Source organism: Nothobranchius furzeri, chromosome 7, assembly GCF_043380555.1.
Source record: "Nothobranchius furzeri strain GRZ-AD chromosome 7, NfurGRZ-RIMD1, whole genome shotgun sequence".
NCBI lineage: Eukaryota > Metazoa > Chordata > Actinopteri > Cyprinodontiformes > Nothobranchiidae > Nothobranchius > Nothobranchius furzeri.
In genome coordinates this window covers 39,210,980-39,235,194 of record NC_091747.1, presented here as the reverse complement: position 1 = coordinate 39,235,194, position 24,215 = coordinate 39,210,980, and the positions used below count along the sequence as shown (strand labels likewise).

Sequence of the window (24,215 nt, the reverse complement as noted above, 5' to 3'; positions counted from 1 at the left end):
TTTTGAAAGGAACCGTTGCAGCAGTGGGAACAGCAACAAATTTTTCAGCTTGTCACTGGTTCTTTTGGTTGAAGAGGAGAGTTACGGATTGGCCACTCCATCAAATTCTCTAGAACGCTTTGAACTGGCGTTAGAGATGACGTGGCATAGTTTTATACTTTGGATGTTATGGTTTATGGTCGAATGAAAACTTGACAGAATTACCAAACACCATCAAAACCATGCCTCCGTCATAGCTGTCAGATTCTGATTGGATCAGTGAAAGTAATGTGTCATGTCTTTTAACGCTACGTGAAATCAGTCCTGTTGGAACATTTAAAGTCATAGTACCTTTATATTCTATAGGATTATAATAAAGTAATTAATATTTTGATTTCACAGATCGGTCACATCTTATTTATTGACTAACACTTGGTTGGATTAGCTTTATTAAAATAGAGTTCTTTGATTAATTAAAAGAAAAGAGTCCATTCTTCATTCTTCTGTTGAGCTGAAAATAAGCAGGTTAGAAGCAAATGCATGAGACCTTGAGACCATATCTCATGCAGACTAGTCCTGTGTCAGAGGAGGGGGAAAACAGTCATTTCATTCTGTTACAAAGGTCAGATTAATCCAGACCAGCTGGTTTATGAGAGACTCTCTGGTGTACTAGTTCACTTATGCTGGAGGCTGAAGGGATATTTAGCATCTGATGAAAGTGTTGCAGGTTAAAACAAATAATGGTTGTTTGGTTCTGAGAAAGGTTCTATTATGAGATCTGGCTTGATCTCAAAAGAGATGCTCATTTAGCCTTTTGCCTGGAACTCCTGGAGCAGAGTGTGTCTCTGTCTTTTAAGGTCCATGTTGGACCAATCAGAGGCCAGGGAAAATGTAGGAGGTGTTATCAAGGTTCTCTGACATCACATCCTTCCTGAGAGACCTGTAGGAGATATTTCATTTATTGTGTGGTCAAAATATGATATAACTGTCATTGTTAAAGTGACAGTGTGTATTTTTTATGATGATAGGGGCAGTACATACCTAAATGATTGCAAGCATGCATAACTTTTGTGTTCAAGTAAGACTGTACCAACGAATGGCCATTAGGGTCAAAAACCCCTGGGAGAGCAACCTCCAGCAAAATAACAAGAACATCAGACTCCCTTTCATCACTGGCAATGAGCAAAGAGGTAAATGTGTAAAACAACAATGTTTATTAATGGTGAGAGTTTTGTAACCGTTTGTTACAAATGAGTAAATGCATTTTGTACTCACTAGCTTCTGTAGAAGGAAACATGACGTCCAATATGGCGTCGCCCAGAGACTTATGAAACCGCCAATATTTTTCATCAACTGGGCATCTTTTAATTCATTTACAATATTTTGATGGATATTTCCAGAGATTAATGACAAAAACTACACATTGTCACTTTAATATACTGATTTTAATTAGTGACATGGCTGATATTAAAACCATCTTCAACTCATCATTTGGTGTATTCAGGATCTGAAATAATGCATTTCAACAATAAACCGTTATTTTTGATTCATTATTACTATCAAGCAATCAAGTCGTAACAACTTCACTTTAAATTAAACATTCATTGATTTATGATTGCAATTAATCCGTAAGGTGAGAAAAAAATGTATTGTATAAAAAGTGTAAGGAAGCAGGAGAGGAACTTTGTCATGGCGGTTCCCCGGATGGGAACCCTAACCCATAAACAAAGCATTTGTTTTGGTTTAGAAAACACACAGTTTCTCAGGTGAATGTCGATGGCGGGACAGTATTATGGCCAATGACCTTTGGCATTACATTGCTTTTCTTATGCTACACTTGGATGCACTATGACTATGCTCCATCTAGAACCTTAGATCTCCAGTACCTTGTTCATAAACCACCATGATCATGCTATGGTCGCTTCAGCATTCTCACCAACACGGTTGGACATCCATCCCACTCTTTCACTCCTCATGGCGAGCCAACTCACACCTGATGACCTAACCAAGACTTCCAAAGACCATCCACCTTCTGGCTGGTTTCCTACTTATGAATTTCTCCCAGTCCTTTTCTCTTGGTGCACATTTACAACCTAATGAAACAGTTAAGGTGAGGACAGAGGACTTACAAGAAGTCCTTCCTACATCCATCACATCTACATCAGCCTGACTAATGCACCTCTCCATCCATCAACAAGGACAAAACAATGGTATCCTCTCATGGTGAAGTGAATATGAGTGATCACCACCACTTTACATGACCTGTTTGATTTAAATCACTTTTTGTCTGAGCAGACGCCTCCAGCTCATCACCGGGGATTTTCCAGAGTGGCCAAGTGTAATCTAAGGACAAGAGCAAGAGGGGAAGGGAGCTGCTTTTCATCTGTTCAAAGATGCTACAGCTGTGAATTGAAAATGAGTTAACATCATTATTAACCCTCTGGAGGCAGGCATTGCAGATTTGCAACGTTAAAACCTACGTACCTGCTTACTCCACATACGTATTTCATGAGCATTTTCTTAACTCAGATGTACCCCTGAAGGACTTAGTTGTTCGTCCTTTTATCCAAACTTATTTTGAGCCTGAGAGATGCTTTTTTAAAGCAGTCCTGAGCCAGACAAAGAGAAGGGCATCCCTAAGGCATCAACATGCTTGTTCCTGGCCTGACTAAAGCTGGGCGGACACTGTGCGACTTTTTCACTCATAGCACTCAGCTTCAGCTCAAACTGTACGACTTCCTCGCAGGGCAGATCTCACAAGTCATGCGCTCACACTGTACGACCCAGTTCTCGGATGCGACCTGACTGCTCACACTGTACGTCTGGTAGCAACACGTCGGCCCTAAAAAATATGCTAAAAATAGCAGTTTTTACACAACATGTCTGACTTTTTTTGTCTTGTTTTGCCTGTTGTCCTTCGGGAGTGCTGCAGGAGGACACACAGGGATTTATGGGGGTTGGATGAGGAAAACGAAATAAAGAAAGTAAATCTGTGTTTTGTGATCAGTTTCATTTGACATGAACACGACAAACACACTTTCTTGACAATCTTTGTGAGTAAAAAAACGTGTAGAAATAAAAACGAACAACGTGTGTTATTAGGGAAATAGCGGGCGAGCGGTGTTGATGCATGATTGCGCATGCGCTGTGAGCGGTTCTGATACATTTTGGGTCGCAGCTGCTCGCAACGCCGCTTCAACAGTGCGATACCCTCACGAGGGACGAGCGAAATATCAAACACGCCAGAAGTTTGTGCGAGCTCACGATTGCTGGTCGGTAGCTGGTCACGTGGTGTTAATCGCCTCTCGTAACCCCCTGTACACTACAAGGCGCTCGGCGCAAAACTCGCCCCGATGTCAGACTCGAAGACTGGGTTCGGGAGTAAGAGCTTTATTTAGACTGCTGGTTGAAAGCGGTGCTGGAAAGGCTGGAGGTTGGATGAGGTCTGATTAGGAAAGGTGGAGGTTAAGCTGTATTAGCTTCTGAATACTCAGTGGAACAATGACTGAGTGAAGAGCCGGTGTGGCGTCTTCCATATATAGACATGGATTGACGCAGGTGCAATGTGGAGGGAATCCCCGCGAGGGGCATGCTGGGTAATGTGGTCCAAGACGGAAGCCGGTCAGCTGGGAAAGCCTGGCCTGGGGGCTTGGACTCTGACACCCGATCTCGTGGATTCTCACACGAGTGGAAAATTGGCTCAAAAAAGTGAAAAAGTCGCACAGTGTACGTCCAGCTTAACGTTGGGGATCTAATTCCTAGAACAGGATTTTGACAGTAGCCCCTCCCCCTTTTCCACATATGACAAAACAAGGCGTTGGTGTTCCCTGAACGTGTTTGAAATTGGCCCTCTTTTTTGATTATTTCAGTTTCCTGCTTTCATTGGTCTCTTTATCCCATGTGTTACCCATTTGTTTTCTACTTTAATGTTTTACCATTTTTGCACTATTTGAATTGCTTTTATTATCGATTTATTCATCGTGTTTCACATTTCTCATGTAACGTGTGCAGCGCCTTGGGCTTCCCGACAGGGTCGCTGAAGGCGCTTTATAAATAAAGCTTTGATTGATTGATTGAAAACCTCCCTATCCCGCTGGAGTGTACTCTTCACCCAACTGCGTGAAGCTTTGTTCACAGCCAGCGAGTGTTAATAGAGTGCCAAACAATTATGTCACAGTCTTTGGCCTCCCATGTGAGAGAGTCACCCCCCTCCCCCGCTGTGTTACAGTATGCAAATGGAAAAAAGGCTAAAGTCTGAGAACTGGATCTCATGGAGCAAAGCCAGACTACTCTTCTGGAGCAAAGTAAATGGGCTCTATAAGCTTTTATAGGAGGGGGTGTGAATTAGAACACTCCTCCATGGGAAATAAATGGGAAAGGGAAATAAAAGCAGTAGTTTTAGTTAGATTGTGTTTGTTGGAGTGTAATCCCTTCATGGATCTGAGTCTGTTGGCTCTTTAAACACCACAGAGCAAGTGAATAAAGAGCTGCAGTGATGTGTGTAAAAATCGTCACAACAACCTTTAATCACATGTTTATTGTGGGAAATAGACTCTTTAGTCATTTACTTTAGTGAGGATACTCATTAAAAACAAAGATTAATAAAAATGAGCCAAACTCTGAGAAACCTGTGAACCAATCAAACTGCCTGAAGTGGATTGATTTATTGTTTTCCTTCATAATCTCTCAACCCTCTGACACAATTCACCAGAATTATTTACATCAGCAAACAATGGTGAGAAAATGCAGAAGCTGTGATGGGGTCAGAGCGTCTTTGAGGCACTATAAATTGTGAGCCCCGTGCATGCTTAATTGCATGAAGCACAAGACTGGAGAACAAACCCTGGCCTGACCTTCTCATAATTAAAATGCAAAGTAACCTGTTGCCCGTGATGCGGTGCAGACAGTTGCTCTTGCTACTGCAGCCTTGAAAAACCATCATCACTCTGCTGCTTTAACCAAAGCTGCTACAAAAAGTATCACAATTGAGGTCTGACTTTGGAAACAGTCTCAGTTTATTTCTTCTCTTCAGCTTCAAAAAATTTTGTGGTGCAGCTTGTCAAAATAAGAGCATCAGGGCATGCCCGTGTTTACTTTAATCTCTAAATGTGTGGTTTACTCGTACACATTTGCAGTGTTCTCTAGTGTCTATGAATGCATTATTATTATTATTATTATTATTATTATTATCATTAAAGAAAAAGTCATGATTCTCCCGTTCTGAGATGCAGTTTGCTGGTGCAGAGGTGGGCATAACACAGCAGGATTACTCATTATTATTAATGATATGCAAACAATTTACTTCTGACTGGCTGATATAATGCGTTCAGCCATGTTGCAAAGTCACTTTCACCAAGACACTCTCTGCTCTCTCTCCTCACTGCGAAAACATTTGAAAAAAGCCTTCCTGTGGGCGGGCTCGAGGGAAGATGGGCGGGGCCATGAATGCAAATTTACAGTATGACATGAATCTGTGAGGATTTTCAAATTCTTGTGTTTCACATTCTATGTTCTATCAGAAGTTAATGCAGGAGATTGCAGTAGGAAAGCTTTCATGTGCAGCCTTTATGAAAAACTCATTGACCGACTATAATCAGAATTAGTCATCAAAAATGTTTTTTTCAGTCAACCACACCTTTAAAGGCATACGTTTAGAACAAATACTTAAAAATGTGCAATCTTGGGCTTTGTCTTGAAAGCACATGGTGTTTATTGTAGGGGCTTTCTAAGTAAGTAAAGTCAACAAGAAGCTCAAATTTTAATGAAGCGGCAAAGATTTACATAATCTTGGGGCAGGAAGGTTGTGTACTGGTGATTAAAGCTTATAAATTATTTTAATTCCCTTATTTTTGTGATTGTTTGGAGCCAGCAGCTCCAGAGTTATGGATCCTCTCAGCATTTTAAGCATTCTGCGTTGGCATGCGTGAGAGGCCATCTACTGTACAGCCAAAGCCTTTTATATTTTACTACACAAAACGTTGGCCGTCTGAATTAGCTGGCAAACACAGATGTTCTCTTCTACAGGGAGCAGCAACGTCTAGCTGAAATTCACCAGATAACGTGTCTCTGCTCTTTCCGTCAGATTTGATTCACTCTTGATTTCACTGTGAAGGTTTTTTACATGGTAAAGAAAGACTGTCCAGAATCCCACTCATATAGACGTAAAGCAGCAAGTGAAGAGTTCAAACCTTAAATAAACGTTTCACATATAAAGGCTGAACTCACTCGGTTCCCTCTTTAATCTCATCCTTTGTAAGATTCCTGTATCTCCTCACAGGCTATCAGTAGAAAATTAATTATGACCAGAAATGAATTAGGGTCTAGTGCATAGAATGTATGAAAAATCTTGAGATGTAGGTGGAGAGGAGAGGATTAATGAACAAGTGTGCCCTGGTTTGTTCCTATATGTAGGTTTCAAGTGGATATAGTGAAGGAAAAATGTAAATAACTAAGTAAAAACCCAATGACTGACTTAGTGTGGCCACATTTACACTTTAGTGAATAAATTAGTGGAAAACATGGATTTGTTTACATTTGGCACTGGTTGATAGACAGGGGTGTCCATCTTTGTGTTGACGGGTTTGTCAGAGTAGTGCTACAGGATATTTGATGGAGTTGAGATCATTAGGACAACCATTTATAAAGGAATGCATATGGATCAGTGTAAACAGTGTTGGTCACATTTTGATATGAACCCTTAAGTTAGGGATTGAGAGAGACTTTTTAACACATCTACCTTTAGTCCAATTTCTGCAAAGGAAACTGTAGCAGATTGGAGCCTTTCTTTTTTTTTTTCTCGCAAATATCAGACAATTTTGGCGGCCATATTTATTTGGGTTTGCTCCATAAGTCAATCAGTAATTGAACATGCAACAATTATTTTCTGAGAGTTTTTAATCAAACATGTCCAGTGGTTCATGGGATATTTTGCTGACAATGAAGACAAACACACACATGCACGTCTGCATGCACGCACATGCACACACAGTTTCCAGCTGTAAGTAATTCTATGATTAAACACTTACTTATTGAGTCACTGATCTCAAACAGTTTTCCTAGCACTGGTGTTCTATCTTGATAATTAGCATTGTGACAAAGATGAATTAATGCAAACATGAACCTATTTCTTCCTAAAAAGATTGGAGGCTATATTCTTATCATGAAAACTGTCATAATTTGTCTTTTTTTTTTTTGCCACAAAGCTGACCAAAAACAGATTAAAAAAGGTGTGAGGTATGCATGTAAAGTGTACACATTGGGTGGTCACTGCATGAGGACCAGGACAATGTTTGTAGCATGATGAATTGTCCATTTCTGACCTAAAAGGCCCTGCTCTGTTTTGCTCTGCTCAAAGCAAAACCAGAAGTTTCTGACACAAACCTAATCTGCATGAGATATTGCTCAAGGTCTTTGCTCTAAACTGTTTCTTCCTTTCCAGCTCAAGAGAAGAATGAAGACAGAGGACTCTTTCTTTTAATAAATCAGAAGAACTCTTTCTCTATTTTTAATTAGCTAATCAAACAAAATGTTAGTCCAATAACACACAAAATGTGAACCAATCTGTGAAATGACAACGTTTATGATCAGTAGTATTTTAATAAGTAATATAACTTTAAATATTTCCACTAGACATTCTCATCCACGTAATGTTAAGAATCACATGAGACATTTCCTTTTGCTGATCCAATCAGAGCCTTCCAGATCTGACGCGAGGCGTGGTTTTGTTGGTGCTTGGTAAATGAGTCCCCTTTTGATTCAACCATAAATCAAAGCATCCAAATTATAAAACTATGCCCACGTCATCTTAAGTTCAGTTCAAAGCTTTCTAGAGAAGTTTTTGGAGTGGCCAATCTGTAACTTTCCTCTTCAGCCGAAAGAACCTAACGACAAGCTGGATTAAATCTGTTGCATGTTCCACCTGCTGCAACGGTTCCTTTCAGAATAAAAGCTGAACCATCACGACCCTTTTTGGGTCTCACTAGATGCCAATAAAACTGTCACGACCTGGAAGTATCTCAAGACTGGTCTGGTCGGCATCCACTACTTTTCTACCGGCTTCGGTGCCAGAGGAGGTCAAGCTGGACCTCCACATTCCTGATCTAACGGGGACTTTCGCCAAGGGTACGTAGACCGACAGATGGCATTTCAATGTGTGTTATAAATCTCCAAACCAAGCTTAGCGTGAAACATCATCTTCACTCCCATCAGAACTAATCGTTTCTCCGGATTTGCTGGTTCTGAACATTTCACACTACACCACCCTCAGTCTTACTTCGCCTTAGTTACACCATACATTCAGTGTTTAAAGTTAGTCTAGTTTTACATTGTTTAATAATAAATCTTTAAACTTTTAAAACTTGACTCTCTTTCTTTTGTCTCTGAGTTAACACGAAGTTGTTACATAATCCCTGCAATAAAAAGTTCCAATCTTCTGGTTTAAATTATAAAGATCCATAAGATTGATTTCATTTTTCCTATGGAATCTCGCATTTTATGGTTCATTAAATAATATGAAAATTTAATCGTTACAAGTTTTTATTGTTGGTACCTCATGGGGTCATAGTTCAGTTTAGTGGTTAGACTTTGATTTTATTATCAAAAGGCTGCAGAAAAAAGGGGAGGTTTTCTTGAAATTTGCTCTAAAATAAGTCTGAAATAGTAAATGACAAACAAAACAAAAATATTTGCATATTCAAAAATGACTGTTCCCCTGTAGGTTTAAATGTTCAGAGCACACTGATAACTGGATTTCAGTAAGACTGTGCCTGATAAGGAACAACTAACCAATGAAAGGAATGTTTGTCTTTCTTCAAAGCATCTCAGCATGCTTATACCTCTAAAAATAAAAGAAGTCAGACCTGTTGAAGCTGAATGTTCAGGTGAAAAATAACAGCAGTTTGACACAAACTATGTGAAATCATCAGAAATTAACCAATTCTCTTTACGTAAACATCATTAAAATGTCAAAATCCCCTAAATAAACATGATCTCCAACAGGAAACTACTAAGAGATGCAGAATAAAAACAGTTCCAGCAGCTCTGAAGCACATTGTTCTGCTCTGATTGACCCATGGCTCCCCCATAGACAGTTGTCGTTGCTGCAGCCTCTTCCCTAACTAGTTCACCATTTGGACCAACTCTACAAACGCTGAACACAACGTGTGCCTATAGGCTCTACTAAGGAATCAGACTCATAACTGTGTGTGAGAACATGGTTCTCTGCTGCAGCAAGGGTCAGTTGCATGCTTTGAGATTGCTTTGTAGGGAAAATCATAGTGAGCTGCAGAGAAAGTGCAGCTAAATGTAGTCGTTTTAGTGGTGATGCTAACCCTTTTGTCAGTGGAGGCACGTAGAGCACTGAGCGCTGTCCGCGGTGCTGAAACATTTACACACAACTCACAATCTGTCTGTCTTCAGCTGCTGTTCTGAGCAGCTTGTTTCCTTACAGAATAAACTTTGACTTCCTGGTGTGTTTATTTGTCGCTGCTGAAAGGAAATGTTGTTTTTATTGTTTGTACTTTCACTTGTTTTAGCTTTATGCATCACATGTGTTAGTAGTAAGTAGATCTTGCAGTTTTGACTGAGTCTGTCCAAAATGTGTCCCGTCCTAAACCCTACCAGATTATATGCATTTCTCAAAGGAAATGTAGGCCTTTAATTTGAATTAGCCTATTGGCATCTTGGCTTTGCTTTCTCTACTCTGGTCAGTGTTTGTTCAGGTCCTTCCGTCACACTCACCATCGTGCATTTTGTGCAGTTGCACTTTGCTGTTTTTATTGTGACTTAAATTGTTTTACAATTTCCCAACATTTTCTTAACAAAGTCGTCACTGAGCTCTCCTAGAGTTGTTCCACATCAATTTCACAAATGTTCTCAATCACCCAAATTAACCTGGGATGAGTATCAGACAGATTATGATTAACTAGAAAGGAAAAATGTAGAAACAACAAAACAAACTCTTAGGATTCACTGATAATATTAACTTATTTATGAAGTTTAGAAAGTTCTAACAGAAGTTTTTCACAAAGTTGGAGTGCCCAGTTCTTTTTGGGAGTTGAAATCGTACTTTTCTCCATCTGAACCTGCACATATGTCTTTGAAAAATACTACAAGAGCTGATTTTCTGCATTTCTAAGACACTTGAAGTGGAGGGTTATGAAATGCCAGAGTAATCCAATTGATGTAATGTGACTTCATCTTTTCACCCAATAATTGCAATTTTAGCAAAGCAGAATGCATGCCGTGCATAAGCTGAAAGTAGAAATATTCACAAAGTGTGAAATTAAAATACATCTTGTCACAAGGCTATCGCAATCTCCGCTGCTTTCTTTCTTCTTTTTGCTTCTGCCAGACGTAGCGCACAGTCAGGAGGCAGTTGTCATGGTGATTAATGCAAATGCACCCCGTTAACCTGTACAAGGGAGGACTTTTCAAAGCATCTCAGTCCTTGGCTTCAACTAATAAGTGTCTACCTACAGTACACAATGGCAGGAGAAATTGAAAATCACACCAGCTTTTATGAAGCTTGACATCTCGTTTAGCTGCTGTAAATGAAATCCCCGCTGTTGAGATTGTGGATTGGTGGAAAGGTTTGACGAAAACACTCAGAAAGCAGTGTCAAAACTGGGCTGAAAAGCAGAGTTGCTCAGAGGCAGGATGTGACAAAGCGCTAATTCTGGTGAAGGAACTGAGGCTTACATGAAGAAACAACAGCGGGGTGTTAGGAATGTCAGCGAGTATAGTGACAGTACCGTAATGACAGGAGTCATTAGTGTATATGGTGAGGAATATGGTGTCCAGAGTTGTAAAAAACACCTGACGTACAGAGAGTGTCCTAATAAGAGAGGGAAAGGGTGAGACAACACCATCGTTACACCAGAGGCCATTATCGGGGAATGTGTGCTCGCCGGTCCTCAAGTCTTCTTGACCACTCCACCCCTGGCTCCAGTGGCTAACAGAGTGCTTTGCTGCATCCCCCTGAGTACACTGCTGCTGCTGTCTGCAGAACAGACACAAGCCAGAGACTTAGAGACCAAATCTAATTACAGACACAATTATGATTGTGACCCAGTTTGACCCGGATTTGTATTCAGATGGACTCATTTACCTTGTGTCCTGGAGATGCTTCTCCTGAGAGCTGGGTGTTGAACCAAGAGACTCTGTGTCTCAATTATAGAAGCCACACATGAGCTGGCACACTCCAGACTGAATGTTTATCTATCAGCTGATTGGTTCATGGTTTTTCTTTGTTCGCTGGTTCCCACTGATCCTCATAATCTACTTCTAAGGCCTCCATCAGACCTGAGTGATGTCTCGGGAGCTGCTGTGCGATTGTGCTTTTATCTTATTGGATACAAATCTTTGTAAAACATTTATTCTGCTAGGAGCTGCTATGAGTCTTTTGTTTTGTAAACCTGAACATGTAAATGTAAAAAATTCAAATTTTGAGTATTTTGCAACAGAACACTCACCTACTACTGAAGTGTCATTTTCTGATACCCCAAATGAAAGTGGTTTTTGCAGATGCTTTTAAAATGATGTCATATTGTTTATTCTTGCATAATAATAACAGAGTGGTAAACATTTAGAAAAAGCTTCTGCCTTTTTAGATTGTTTGATTGTACCTATTCATGAATTTTTAGATAAACACTTTAAATGTTCTGAGCACACTCTTCAGTCTGACTGCTAGGAGTGATATTTTAAAGCCACAAAAGCGTGGGAGCAAAGCCACAACAGTAAAAATGTCTGTATTATTAGAAATAGAGGATATGTTTAACTAAACTTTAAAATGTTTTGCATTTTCCTCTGGGGTTTTCTTTTTCTATTCACTAGTCACTATTTGGTGAGTTTCTTTAGCATGTAAATCACAATGCAAAATATGACACTGACAATTTTCTGTGAACCAAACCGCATCAGTAAGTTCTGCCATAGTCTGCAGGTAGGAGGCATGTTACATGCTAAAAGGCTCACAGCCTGTGATTTTGGTATATGCATGTATTTTGCAAACCCTGCAGCCCCTGCATTCTGTTCTGTGTTGTTCTGCATTTTGGCTGCAGACAAGCTTGCAGTGAAAGAGCTGAGGGCAACAGGTTTTGACAATAACTGGTAATAACTCCAGGCAGGTCAAGTCAGTAACACCACCTCTTGCTGGACGTGTTTATTATAGCAAACACAGATAAGAACCAAGAGCTGAAGTAAACCACGGGTATCAGTCATTCCCCACTTGCACTGTTGTAAGAAAGGCTAGTCACATGATTCAAAACTGTGCGTTGCCATTTACACATCTATAGCACGTACTGGTGACACACACACACACACACACACACACACACACACACACACACACACACACACACACACACAAGAGAACTGACATATTTTGGACAGAGGAACAGAATTATTCTCTAGAAACAAGAAACACCAATGCAGGTCTGGAAGGTCCTGAACTCATACAAGTAGTAAATGGTAAGAAATGGTTACATCACCCTTAAAAAAAACTATTATGTAAGAAATAAAGTAAATACTGCATTTTAACCGATGAGAGGAACCTAAAAATATACTTAAACCTTTGTGCTGTTTGTCAAGAGTTACTTCACAAGAAAAAAATATAAGACCTAACATAATGTAACAAAACGTAATGTAGCATAACATAATGTACTATAACATAGTGTTAAGTAACATAACGTAACTTAGCGTAACATAATGTAAGATAACACGATGTTAAATAACATTGCATAACGTAATGTAACATAATGTAACATTACTTTATTTAACACAGCGTAATGTTATGTAGCATATTGTAACATGGTGTAGTATAACATGGTGTAGAGTAACATCATTTTACATAGCGTAACGTATCATAGCGTAACATATCATAGCGTAACATTATAGCGTAACATATCATAGCGTAACATTATAGCGTAACATATCATAGCGTAACATATCATAGCGTAACATATTATAGCGTAACAGATGGCCACAAAAGATTACCGTCTTCATTTTTGTATCGCTCACATACAAACAAAATTGAATAATTAAATAAAGCACTAATCTGTGAACAGAATGTTTTTGAATGCTGCTTTTCTTTTGTTAATTCCAACATGCAAATTAGTTGTAGAATCTAATTTACTTTGGTGGTTAATTTAGTGGAATATGTATGATTTAGGAGGGAAGGGAGGGTTATCTGAAGGAAGGGGATTAAAATTAGAATGGCAGTGTGAAAAGGCCCTGTAATCTAGTCTTTGATGGCAGGAGTGACAGTGATGATCGTGTGTGAGTAAGGCATCAGTGATGAAGGGTCAGGTGATGATGATAACGGCACAGTGTTGACAAGTACTGTTGTGATTCTCCTGAGCCAAATACATGAAAGAAGGTCACTGACCTCGGATTTCAGTCCTATTCCCGTTACAAGCCAAATCCTAATAGACTCCATTAACAGAAGGAGAGAGGAAGAGAAAGGCCTGACGCTGGAGTAGTCTGCATATGTGATGACTTGCAGTCTGACAGGCTGAATGAACCAGGCCCAGAGCCTGATAACCTCCTCTTTCCTTATTATTTCCCCTCATTTAACTCACTGTGTGCCTCCATCACAGTCCATTTTCTCGCATGTGTGTGTGTACTTGTGTGTGTGCAAGATCCAGGCGAGGAAATCTCTCTCTCCTGCAAGCACGTCTGTTATTTCACAGCAATTTTGGATAATGATTTATTTTACAATCCACAATTGGAAAGCCTTCCGCTTGAAAGGCATGGATAAAATAGTAATCCCGTAGCAATTATGTTGTTAGAGATAGTCACATTCATTGGGATTCACTGATACAACTGGCATGGACCTATCAACACTTTAGAATTATTCGAACAAGCGCACACCGCACTTCTCATAGGAACTGCACACACTGTGAGATTTGTTGTGCTGCTAAATGAGTAGCATCTCTTGTGATTTCTACAATTAATATTGCCATGAAATACATTAATGTATATATTTATTCATCTTTTTTTACAATTAATATTTGTTCGATGGAAGATCCGAAGTTTTCATTAGGAATGTGCAAACTCAAATGCTTCACATTATGATGAGTATCAGCTGAAGAAATGGGTTTTGAATGATTATTTGCATTAAATTAAAAACAGGGCTACTTCCTGGAACATTAGACAAATTATTAAAACCAGTATTATACATACATTTTCAGTGGACAGCTGTGGGTGGAAAGGTTGATGAGAAGGCAATGTAAGACAAGGTTTCACATCAACATCTGCTTTAGCGTTGGTCTTAGGAAGTTAGTTTTATCCAAATTCCAATATTTCCACATGTGTCATCAACTTTGCTTTGCTTCAGCAACTAGCCTTCTGTTTAGCTAACATAGTGAAAATGTGTCATTTAAAATAAAATTGTCCCTGTCTGATGACTGAAACGCATCTTTGTTTATGGAGCAACTTTCACAACCTTTTCGGATGCCTAAAGTGCTTAACACATGTGATAAAAGACATGAGCTCAGAAATGTCCGGGTCAGAAAAGCCAACTCACACTGTAAATCAGCATTCATCCATTAATCCTTCTAGGCTCGGGACGAGGAAAGCTGTTGTTGGTTTAGCATCCAGGAGAGAGCAGAGCCTGTTTTAGCTAGTAGAAGCTAACTGTTAGCATTAGCAACTCCACAACATGTCAAAACTCTCTTCGGCTTATGTTAATTGTGGAGATAAAACATCTACATTTTTTAACCTACGAAAGACGAGTGAATGAAGGCAGCAAAAGAGTTGCATTGCTGTTAGCCAATCAGATTTAAGATATTTGGATATCAATAATAAAAATGAGTAAGACTCCAAATCCTGCTATTTTCTGCCCCCTCACTCCACCGACATATTTTTACTACCTGAAACAGGAGCGCCAGAGCTCGTTTTCCCCACAGAAAACGACCCACAAGCCATTCATTTATACCAGAGACCACTGAAATTCATTGAAATAGTGTGTGTGTGTGTGTGTGTGTGTGTGTGTGTGTGTGTGTGTGTGTGTGTGTGTGTGTGTGTGTGTGTGTGTGTGTGTGTGTGTGTGTGTGTGTGTGTGTGTGTGTGTGTGTGTGTGTGTGTGTGTGTGAGACCTTCAAATAGCAGAATTTTATTTAATTTTTTTCTGGATCAATCTGTTGTTTGTGGATGTTTGTTTTAAGCGTTGGTTGTTTGCAACACAAACATGATCAGTTATGAGTTAAACATGGTGAAAGCATTAAAAACCTGCTCTTAGGTGAAAGGAGATGTTGGGTCTCATGCAAAACACCTTCACCTTTAAAATTCCTGGTTCAAATCTCACAAGTGCTTCTTGTCTTTGAACAAAAATGAACCAATTCAATTTAAATAGTCTAATTTCTACCCTCAGCTCAGGCAACAATAGTCAAAGCAATAACCTTATTGCCACAGCTAGTCACAGACGTCAATATTTTATTAGTCTATTCTTAGAATGTCAACCTCACTGATTTGACTTGTTGCTAGGCAGTTGTTTAGTTTTAGCCGGTATTTTCTGGGAAGACCTTTCACATTCATTTTCTTCTAATCATCCAGGGAAAATCAGCACTTTAAGTCACAAGCTTTTGAATTTCTGATTGATGAGACAAATACTTTGATATTTAGTAAATGAAGCCTTTTGTTTGTTTCTGATGGTGGTAGAAACATCAGGGGTGATTTAGATTATGAAACGCTTGATTCAACCCGCCCCCCCAGTTTTCTTTTCCGCTCTTTTATGTCCCAAGTTTAGGACGTTCCTCTACAGAGTCGTGTCCCTTGTGACTAATGGGTGCACCTTTACATGCAATTTACATAGAAAACATGTAAACCGAAACGTCGGGTGGGAAAAATCATAAATTGCTCTTACTTTCCTCTGCTGTTTAACCACCGTGGTTTCTTAAAAGAAAAATTTGCATTTTCAAACCTTTGCAGTATGAAACAGATCTTCAGCCCCTGGAGACATTAAGATGAGGTGTGCGACAATTCAAAACAATCGACTGTGTTAGGTCTGTTACAGTGTTAGTGCCAGGAAAGCTTATGTTAGTACTGAACACATCAAAGGAAAAAATATCATCTTGGTACCAGATTTATGAAAAACTTTATCCATAATGGCCCCCGTCACAGGAGGAGATTCCTCTTGAATCATAAGGATGTGATTCGTAGGGATGGAAAACTACAGAAACGAGTCAAAAGCAAGAATAAAGTTACCCCACTATGCCTGTTGGCTGTTGCTCCTTAACAATGTTTTATGCACATTTTGAAGACATAATGTTGACTAAATCAAGTGGGGCAGCAGTTTTGGGAGATCAAGGAGCTGCTGCATTTCAGGAAAAAGCAACTCTTTAACGCTGTGAAGCTGGGAGGCTTAATTAGCAAGTGAGGGGGAAGCTTAGTTTGGAAACCACAAGGCTTTTACTGGAAATCGGAAGTGCTAATAGGTTCCCTGCCCATCGGAGGTCATCACCATAACTCAGAGGAGCAGAGGACGTTTTGTTTTCCCTCTTCTGACTTATTTTGGTGTTGTACCTTAAACCAGCCTCTGGTTTACCCACTGCTGTTCCCCATCATTATCTTTGTTGAATAATTATCCAACAAATGTTTAAAAGCAGCTCTAAATTGAAATGCCATGGGCTGTAAGAGATAGAGATAAATTATTTATGCCTTTTTGATGAGAACTAGCTGGCACCAAGAAGCGAGCACTCAGACATTTTAAAATGCAGCAGCAGGATCTCAGAGAGAGCAAACTTTCTGGAATGTTTGAGGAAAAGTGCCAAAGGACCTGAAGCTCCACGGGCTCACTCATCCCAGGGAACAAAACACATTTTCATGCTAGTATTTAAAAGCCAGAGCAGCAGGTGGACCAGAAACATTCTCTGACTGGCCGGTTTATTGGGAACACCTAGCGGGACCAGGTTGTTTTGCCTCCAGATCCATCTTAATTCTTCAGGTCTTCAGATTCAACCAGGTGTGGGAAACCCTCCTCAGAGGTTCTGATCCATCCTGACACGACAGCATCAGCTCCATCCATGAGAACCATTTGTTCCTCTATACCCCAACATTTCTGGACTGGACTGAGATCTGGTGACTGTGGAGGCCGTCAGAGTCCAGAACTCACGGTCATGTTCCAGAAACCAGTTGGCAATGATGTAAGCTTTGCAACACGGCGCATGATCCTGCTGGAAGTAGCCATCAGAAGATGGGTCCATGTGGTCATAACGGGATGGACATGGTAGGCTGTGACGTTTAAATCAGACTCCAGCAAAACTATGGGGTTCTCAGAGGGGACAGGAACCTCCCACTCTACCATCACACCACCAGAAGCATTGATACAATGATAAATGACCCGCACTTGTATAGCACCTTTCTGAGTATGACTCCAAAGCACTACAGCGTATCATTCATCCATTCACAACCTGAAACAAGGCAGGATGGATCCATGCGTTCTTGTTGGCGACATCAAAATCTGAGCTGACCACCTGAATGTTGCAGCTAAAATCCTTCAGGTGCTGTTCTGTAGACCCCAGCAGGAACCAGCTACTTTGCCATCTTCTGCTCCATCGAGAACCAGTATGCCTACTCTCCTCTGACCTCTGGCATTAAGACATGTTCATCCTCACAACTGCTTCGCTTTTTCAGACTCATCTCTTGAGATGGTTGTGGGTACTCAGACCAGCCCATAATACCACCTTAAATCACCTCTCTCATTCCGAGGCTCCGTTTGAACTACACTATGTTCTCTTGACATCTACAGCAGATGTCGGAGTTAAGGATTGCAGATGATTTGTTTGTTAGGTGTACCAGTGAGTGGATTTAAAATGATTAAGATTAATATTCTGAGGGGCGATGAGCTCCAACTAGGAACTTCAGCTCTAAAAGGCACACATGAACTAAAGAGACAGAAGGATGCAAATCCACATCAGATAAGAATTTCTTATTATTCCAATAAAAAATACATTCATACAGAAATATAACAATTTAGCAAAACAATCTCAAATAAAAATTTCATAAAGCATAAACATAACAATTTTACAAAAGTTTTTTTTTTCCTTTTGTACAAAGATTGAGTTGAGAACAAAGAGCTGTGAGAGACTGAACATCTGGGTGGTGGGATGAGAGCGATGATGGGAAGTGTAAAAGATGTGAGCAAATAAAAATAAAAACCCAACATGAGGCTGAATCAAGGCTCAATTATGTCTGGAGCAGACCCGACTGCTGCTGTTACCGAGAGGAGGAGGAGGAGGAAGATGCTCGCATGCACTCCCCAATCTCCTGCAATACGCGGTTTTAAGTTTGTACTCATCGTGCCTCCTTGCCCTTTCTGATCTGAAATCCAAGCATGGGAGCGAGCGTGCCACAACGCGACTTGCTGCAAAGTTGGACTCTTACAGCCCGGTTGTTGACCTGCAGCGGGAGGCCCTGATCGCCCCACCCTCAAGTGTTAATGAGGAGCTCTGCCACATCCATCCTCCAACTTCAGATCATGGGGATACTTTTTATTTTCATGTGCATCATCAGTGCTGATGTGCACCCCCCCACTGACACACACACACACACACCCTCGCTTCTGTGGTCTCCATAATACTGTTGCAGCTTGGCTAAAACAACGCGCTCCAGACAGGTCAATAACCAACCTACACAGTCAGCAGTCTGTGACAGATTCCATGCCAACAAAGCCTTTAGCAATTCATTACGGAGAGGCAGTACAAGGCGAGGCCTGTCCGACTGCAGCCTGTTAATTACAATAAATCTTTAGCTTTTTCTTCAGTCCCACTTGCAGGGATGGAGGGGTGAGTGGTGATGGTGGGGAAGGTGTTTTGTTTGTTTAAGCTGGTCTTTTCTGTGTCTTTGTGCATACTACACAGTAGTCTAAATGAATTTAAGTGCTCTTAGCATACAGCATTTGTCTTTTTACACATGTTCAGACTTAATTTAACTCTGATCAACTAAACTCCAACTTAAAAATGTAAAAAAATTAAATTAAAAGGCAGTTAACTGAAAATAGGTACATTTCTAAACTTTCCTAGAATCAAAAATGAAACGTTCCTGTCGCTAAGAGGCACGAGTTAATCTTGTAATTGAGCCGTGATCCAGCTTGTCACATCACCCAGACAATCAACGTGACATCCTGGGGGCGGCTGCCCGCCGCCACCACAGGGCCCAGTCACTTGCATAAGGCACCATTCAGGTCAACAGTGCATTATTAGATAGAAAGAAAGTACACTCACACACTCGCTCACACACAATGCAAAAATGAGTCCTTGAGGCATCAAATGAATGTAAATTAGTAACCCGCGGTTAAATCTCCAAGCAGATGACAGAAAAGCAGAAGGGAGATGGATGAGATGTGGAGAAATCATGGAAGCTTTATGTACAACATCGTAACATTTAACCGTTCGCTTCTTAGCTGCACTTTTATTGAAACTATTTGCAGTTCTGATTACAGTGGAAACTGGAAATGAACAAACCCTAGAACCATGCAACACCTGTCTATGATACTGAAGTTATAGTATGGTCGTGTTATACCTCTAAGCACACAGCTTATACAGTTGGACTACAAAGGAGCTTTGCAGCTTGTAAAAAAATAATAAACCAGGCTACATAACACATTGCACATTTAGTAGCTACACCAAAAAACACCAAACAAAGCTCCTGTCAGACGGCGGCCCGCTGGAGGGAGGGGGGTGGTTTTCACACCAGAACGCGTCTCTCTCTCTGGTCCAACCCCAAATGGTCTCAGAGAAGCCCCCCTCTCCCTCTTCAGAGTCTGGGTGCCACACAGACGGGGCAGGTGCAACCTTCCTCCTCACACCGCCACCTGGGAACGTTCCCCCGCAAACCCACTCAGTCCACATCAGCCCCGCTTTAATCCTCCTCTTGGGGGGGGGCAGTCAGCCAATTGCAGACATTCACAGTGCACACATGCTTGCCTCAGACGGGTTTGTAAAGTACCAGTGTATCAGCTGTCCTGCAGATGTCCCAGAACATCATGCACCATACATACAAGTCACTCACTCTTTATGCTCGTGTCTCTCGTTTTTTTTGTTATTTTTGTCCTTTTTGTCTGTGTGTGTGTGTGTGTGTGTGCGTGCGTGCTTAAAGTCCTCAATCAAAAACACCCCCCACCCCCAACATCCATGATTCTGTCCTCTTGTTGCGACAGTCAACCTTCAGAGCGCCCTTCTCCAAAGAGAGGTCCCGGAGGCACTGGGTATGGTGCAAAACAGCATGCTTTGGCTGGAACTCACTCCCTCCCCTCTGCTCTGGGACAGTTCAACCATGAGACTGGTCGGGAGACGGCGTTTGTTTTGTTTTTTTTCCTCTCTCCACTTTAAGAAAAAACAAAAAGAACAGGATTCCCCCTTTGCTGTGGTGCTTGGTTGGTGCTGGCCCTGCTTTAGATGTGTCTCTTCATGTGAAGGGCCAGGTGGTCTGACCTGGAGAAGCATCTGGGGACAGGAAAAGGGAAGCAGGTCATCCACGACGCAGGGGGAGGAAGTCATTTCAATTTTACATTAACTAACAAATACAGACAGGAAATAGAGCTCGTTTAGAATAAACCACTTCCTCTTTAGCTACCGTAGGCTGATGTTAACATCTGAATGCTCAAAGGATCTAATAAAGATGTTAGATGTGTAACGTTCTGAGCAATGACAGATTCAGAGACGATCTTGGCACCAGCTATGTGCCAGACCACATTTTTGGCTGCCTGAGTGAAATGCAGAATTTGCGTCGCCGTTTTGGGCGACACAGTAAACGATGCAGCTGACGCTTACCTGTCACAGTGATTGCATTTAAATGGCTTGGCGCCGGTGTGCTTCCTGAAATGTCTGGTCAACTCGTCGCTCCGTGCAAAGCGCCACTCGCAGCCCTCCCACGAACACCTGTATGGTTTCTCACCTGCAGAGCAGACCCAGAACACCGTGAGGGGAGCTCAAACGCTTGCGGCAACAACAGAAGGCGTTGCAGGCTTCCCGCTCAGTCTGTGGCTGATACTTAAACACATTCAAATCACTCAGCCAGAGGGCCGGGCGGGATGACAACATAGTTGCTGACAAGCAACTCGACTCTCAAATTCCACAAAACCTGTTGGCTCAGCTCGGATTTGATGCAACCTGAAGCGTGCCAAGAATGCTAGCAGGGCGGTGTGCGGTAGGCGTGTTGGAGGAATGAATAAAAATGAAAAATAAAGTCAAACAAAGCCACTTTTCTAATGTCTCGCTGCTTTATGAAAACAAAAAACATTCAAATGAGCATTCAAAGCCCTGGTAACTCAGCCCCCCCCCCCCCCCCCCCCCCCCAGCTCCCGGACCATTCACCCTTTCCCATGATGAAACTCAATCTGTTATGAAGTCCTTTTATCTCCCATGTGCAACCCCCTCCCTCCCTCAGTCAGTCACATTCCACATAGATTAGGTCACAGTTTAGGTATCCAGCCATGCAGAGCTAATGCTCGCAGCGCTCCAGCTGAGGACATCATGGGACGTGGACCTTTAATTACATTACACAATGAGTGGACAATGACATTAGGGTGGACGACTGAATTACCAGCACTTCTGACGTTCACTCAATAAAACCTGATTTTATTTTTGAATAGCTTCCCCGCTCCTCCTCCCATCTTTACACACACGAGGCCCGCTCACGTCCGACTGAGACTCACCTGTATGAGTGCGCTGGTGTGCTTTTAGGTGCGAGCTCTTCGTGTAAACCTTGCGACACCCGTTGAAGTGGCATTTGTGTACCCGCCTCCGGCCGTCCGGAGACGCCTCCCCGCAGGTGAGTCCCGTCTTGTCTGAGCCCTTTGCTGCTCCGCCGCTCCTGATTTTGACGGGCGAGTGCAGCTCGCTGTGCGTGGCCACCCAGCCGTTCACGATGGCGCTGGGCTCCGGGGTGGCCTCTGGAGAGGACGGGGGAGTGCTGATGACAGAGGGGCTAAAAGGTCCAGAGCCAACCAAGACAGAACCCAGAGGGTTGGAGGTAAAGCTGTGCGTGGGCGAGAGCTCTTCAGAACTGTCTGAAGCCTCGCTGCTGGCGTCTGAATTTACACTGTTGCTGTCCAAGATCTGGCTGTCCTGATTGTCCTCTTCGTGGGCCAAAGGCAGCCTTGGGTCAGACTCGGCCTTGGTCTTGTCCCCGCAGGCCAAGATCAGCTTGCTCCAGAGGTCCTCCTGACTGTCAAACTTCAGGTCAGATGAGGAGACATATGGCTCACTCTGTAGGTAGCGCTCCAACTCCAAGCACGTCTGCACAAAAGCAAATACATAACAGAAAACCATGAGGAAAAAGAACAGTTGTGGAAACAGCCATGCTGGAGAGAGGTTTGCTCACACCAGCAAAAAGCTTCTGTGAGGAAAATCCTCTTAAATCATGCATGTGCACATCCCCAATATGCTTCTGGTGGTGTAATATGTGTTAAACGCTTACAGCAGGAAGCGCAAACCAGGAAATCCCAGCTAGTCCCGCACTAATGATCAAGCTTCAATCTCCAGGAACTTATTAAGAAATGAGCATAAATATTAAATATTAGGTGAATTATTTTGTTTAGATCTGCTTTAAAAAAACGAGACAAAGTCTCAAAGTTGATTGAGTAGATGTTTAAAGAGACTGTGTTTTAGGCTGGTGCTGCAGATTTAAATGATGCACAGTGAAACTGAAACAGATCAGCACTCAGGAGGAAAGCCATGCTCAACCTCAGCTCTCCAGAGCACTCCACCATGACTCACTGAACAAATTTTAGAGTCCTTTTAAGGAAGCTGCTCCACTTCCCGTTCCAACCTCAGAGGGCCATTCGGCTGCCTTTCCTCCAGCCCCGCTAACACGCAATCACATCCTCCCTCAGCAGCTCCAGCTCACCTACATGCAGCCCTTAAAGTGTTCATTAGAGGACAGCAGCTGGGCCGAGGCACGTGCAGAGTAAATGTTTTCCTCCAGGCTCACTCTACATGTTCCAGCTGCGCTGGGGTCTACTCATGCGAGGAGGGACTGGGCAAGGCTGACATTTCATTGTATCATGAAGTGGAGCTCATTTAGGTCCACGGATGCTGCAGATGGGTGCGTTGCAAAGAAAAAAAGTAAACGTTATGGAGCAGGTATGTGTGAGGTGAGAAAGCAAGCCAGCTTCGCTGCACTTCCTTCCCTAAGCGTGGTGAGAGCAGCGGGCTAACGCTGGAGATGCCTCATCCAAGCCGCCAGCTGTCAGACTGACACACTGATCCACTTCAGCGTGCCAAAAAACTTCAGAATGAAACTGATAATAAAATGAGTCGGGGCGAGCGGAGTTTACTACCGCTATACCAGGCTGCTTGGCTAATAAAACGGCGGTGCTGATCTATGACAGCAGCATGAAATCGGCTCAGTTCCGCTCAGAGAACAAACAGCTATCGGATCAAACAAGGCGTGTGTATTTATTTACCTGCTGCCAGTACTCCTCCAGTGACGGTAAGGCTGAGAAATAGCCCGTGTCGTGAACTATTTGAAGTTCTTGAAAAATACTACACATGGGTAAAACATCCATTTTCCACAGAACTTGTGTGTTTTAGAGAAAATCAAACTATCGACGCACTTAAATATCGGATAGGACAAGAAGAAGAGAAAAATAAACACCCAGTGAATGAAGAAAGCGCGATTCCCTGCGGTGTAAGCGGAGTCTTGTTTCTAGCAGCAGTAAACAGAGGTCCGTCCGTCCGTCAGCGCTCCACTTCCTTCTTCTCCTCTCGCTACGGCTCAAGATTAGCAAACACAACACCGGACTGGAGGGAGAACAACTGCGCTCTGAAAACTTCCCTATTCAAACCTCGACGCCCACCGCCCCCCTCCCCGCGACTGCGCCGAGCCTCGAGCGCCTCAGCCAATCAGCATCGAGTAGCGTAAGCCGCGTACAGGTCAATGAGCTCACGAGCGACCAATCACATTTCTCCATTCGGAATCTTCTCGGGTTCTAATTGGTCAGTGGAACTTCTCAGTGGTTGGCTGGTTATTTTTAGGCGTGTATATAAGACAGGGCGGCTCGCGCTTCCTCTGTAGCGCTCTAGCTTCACGTTTGGCCACAAACAGCGTATGTGAGCCGGAGAAGCCCGTCCTCATGTGGAAAACATAACAGCAACTCCTGTCACAGGTATCAGCTGCGAGTCTGCGACAGCGCTGCTTTGGGAGGGCTGAGCTCCAGCTGGGAGAGACTTGTCTCGGGACGCCATGACTAATAGATGGCAGGGTATTATTATTTTATCAGTCCGCACGTGGACAGACAG

General features: G+C 42.2%; 1 protein-coding gene across 1 annotated transcript; it reads right to left on the bottom strand.

The window, feature by feature from the left end:
• Positions 1 to 17,887: 17,887 nt before the first annotated feature.
• klf6a (Kruppel like factor 6a) lies at positions 17,888 to 23,758 on the bottom strand. Its single transcript, XM_015954887.3, has 4 exons — positions 23,381 to 23,758; positions 21,629 to 22,211; positions 20,745 to 20,868; positions 17,888 to 20,417 (listed from the first exon to the last, which is right to left on the bottom strand). Exons 1-4 carry the CDS (start codon positions 23,480 to 23,482, stop codon positions 20,366 to 20,368), a joined length of 861 nt encoding a protein of 286 aa, XP_015810373.1. The 5' UTR covers positions 23,483 to 23,758; the 3' UTR covers positions 17,888 to 20,365.
• Between the last annotated feature and the right edge of the window lie 457 nt (positions 23,759 to 24,215).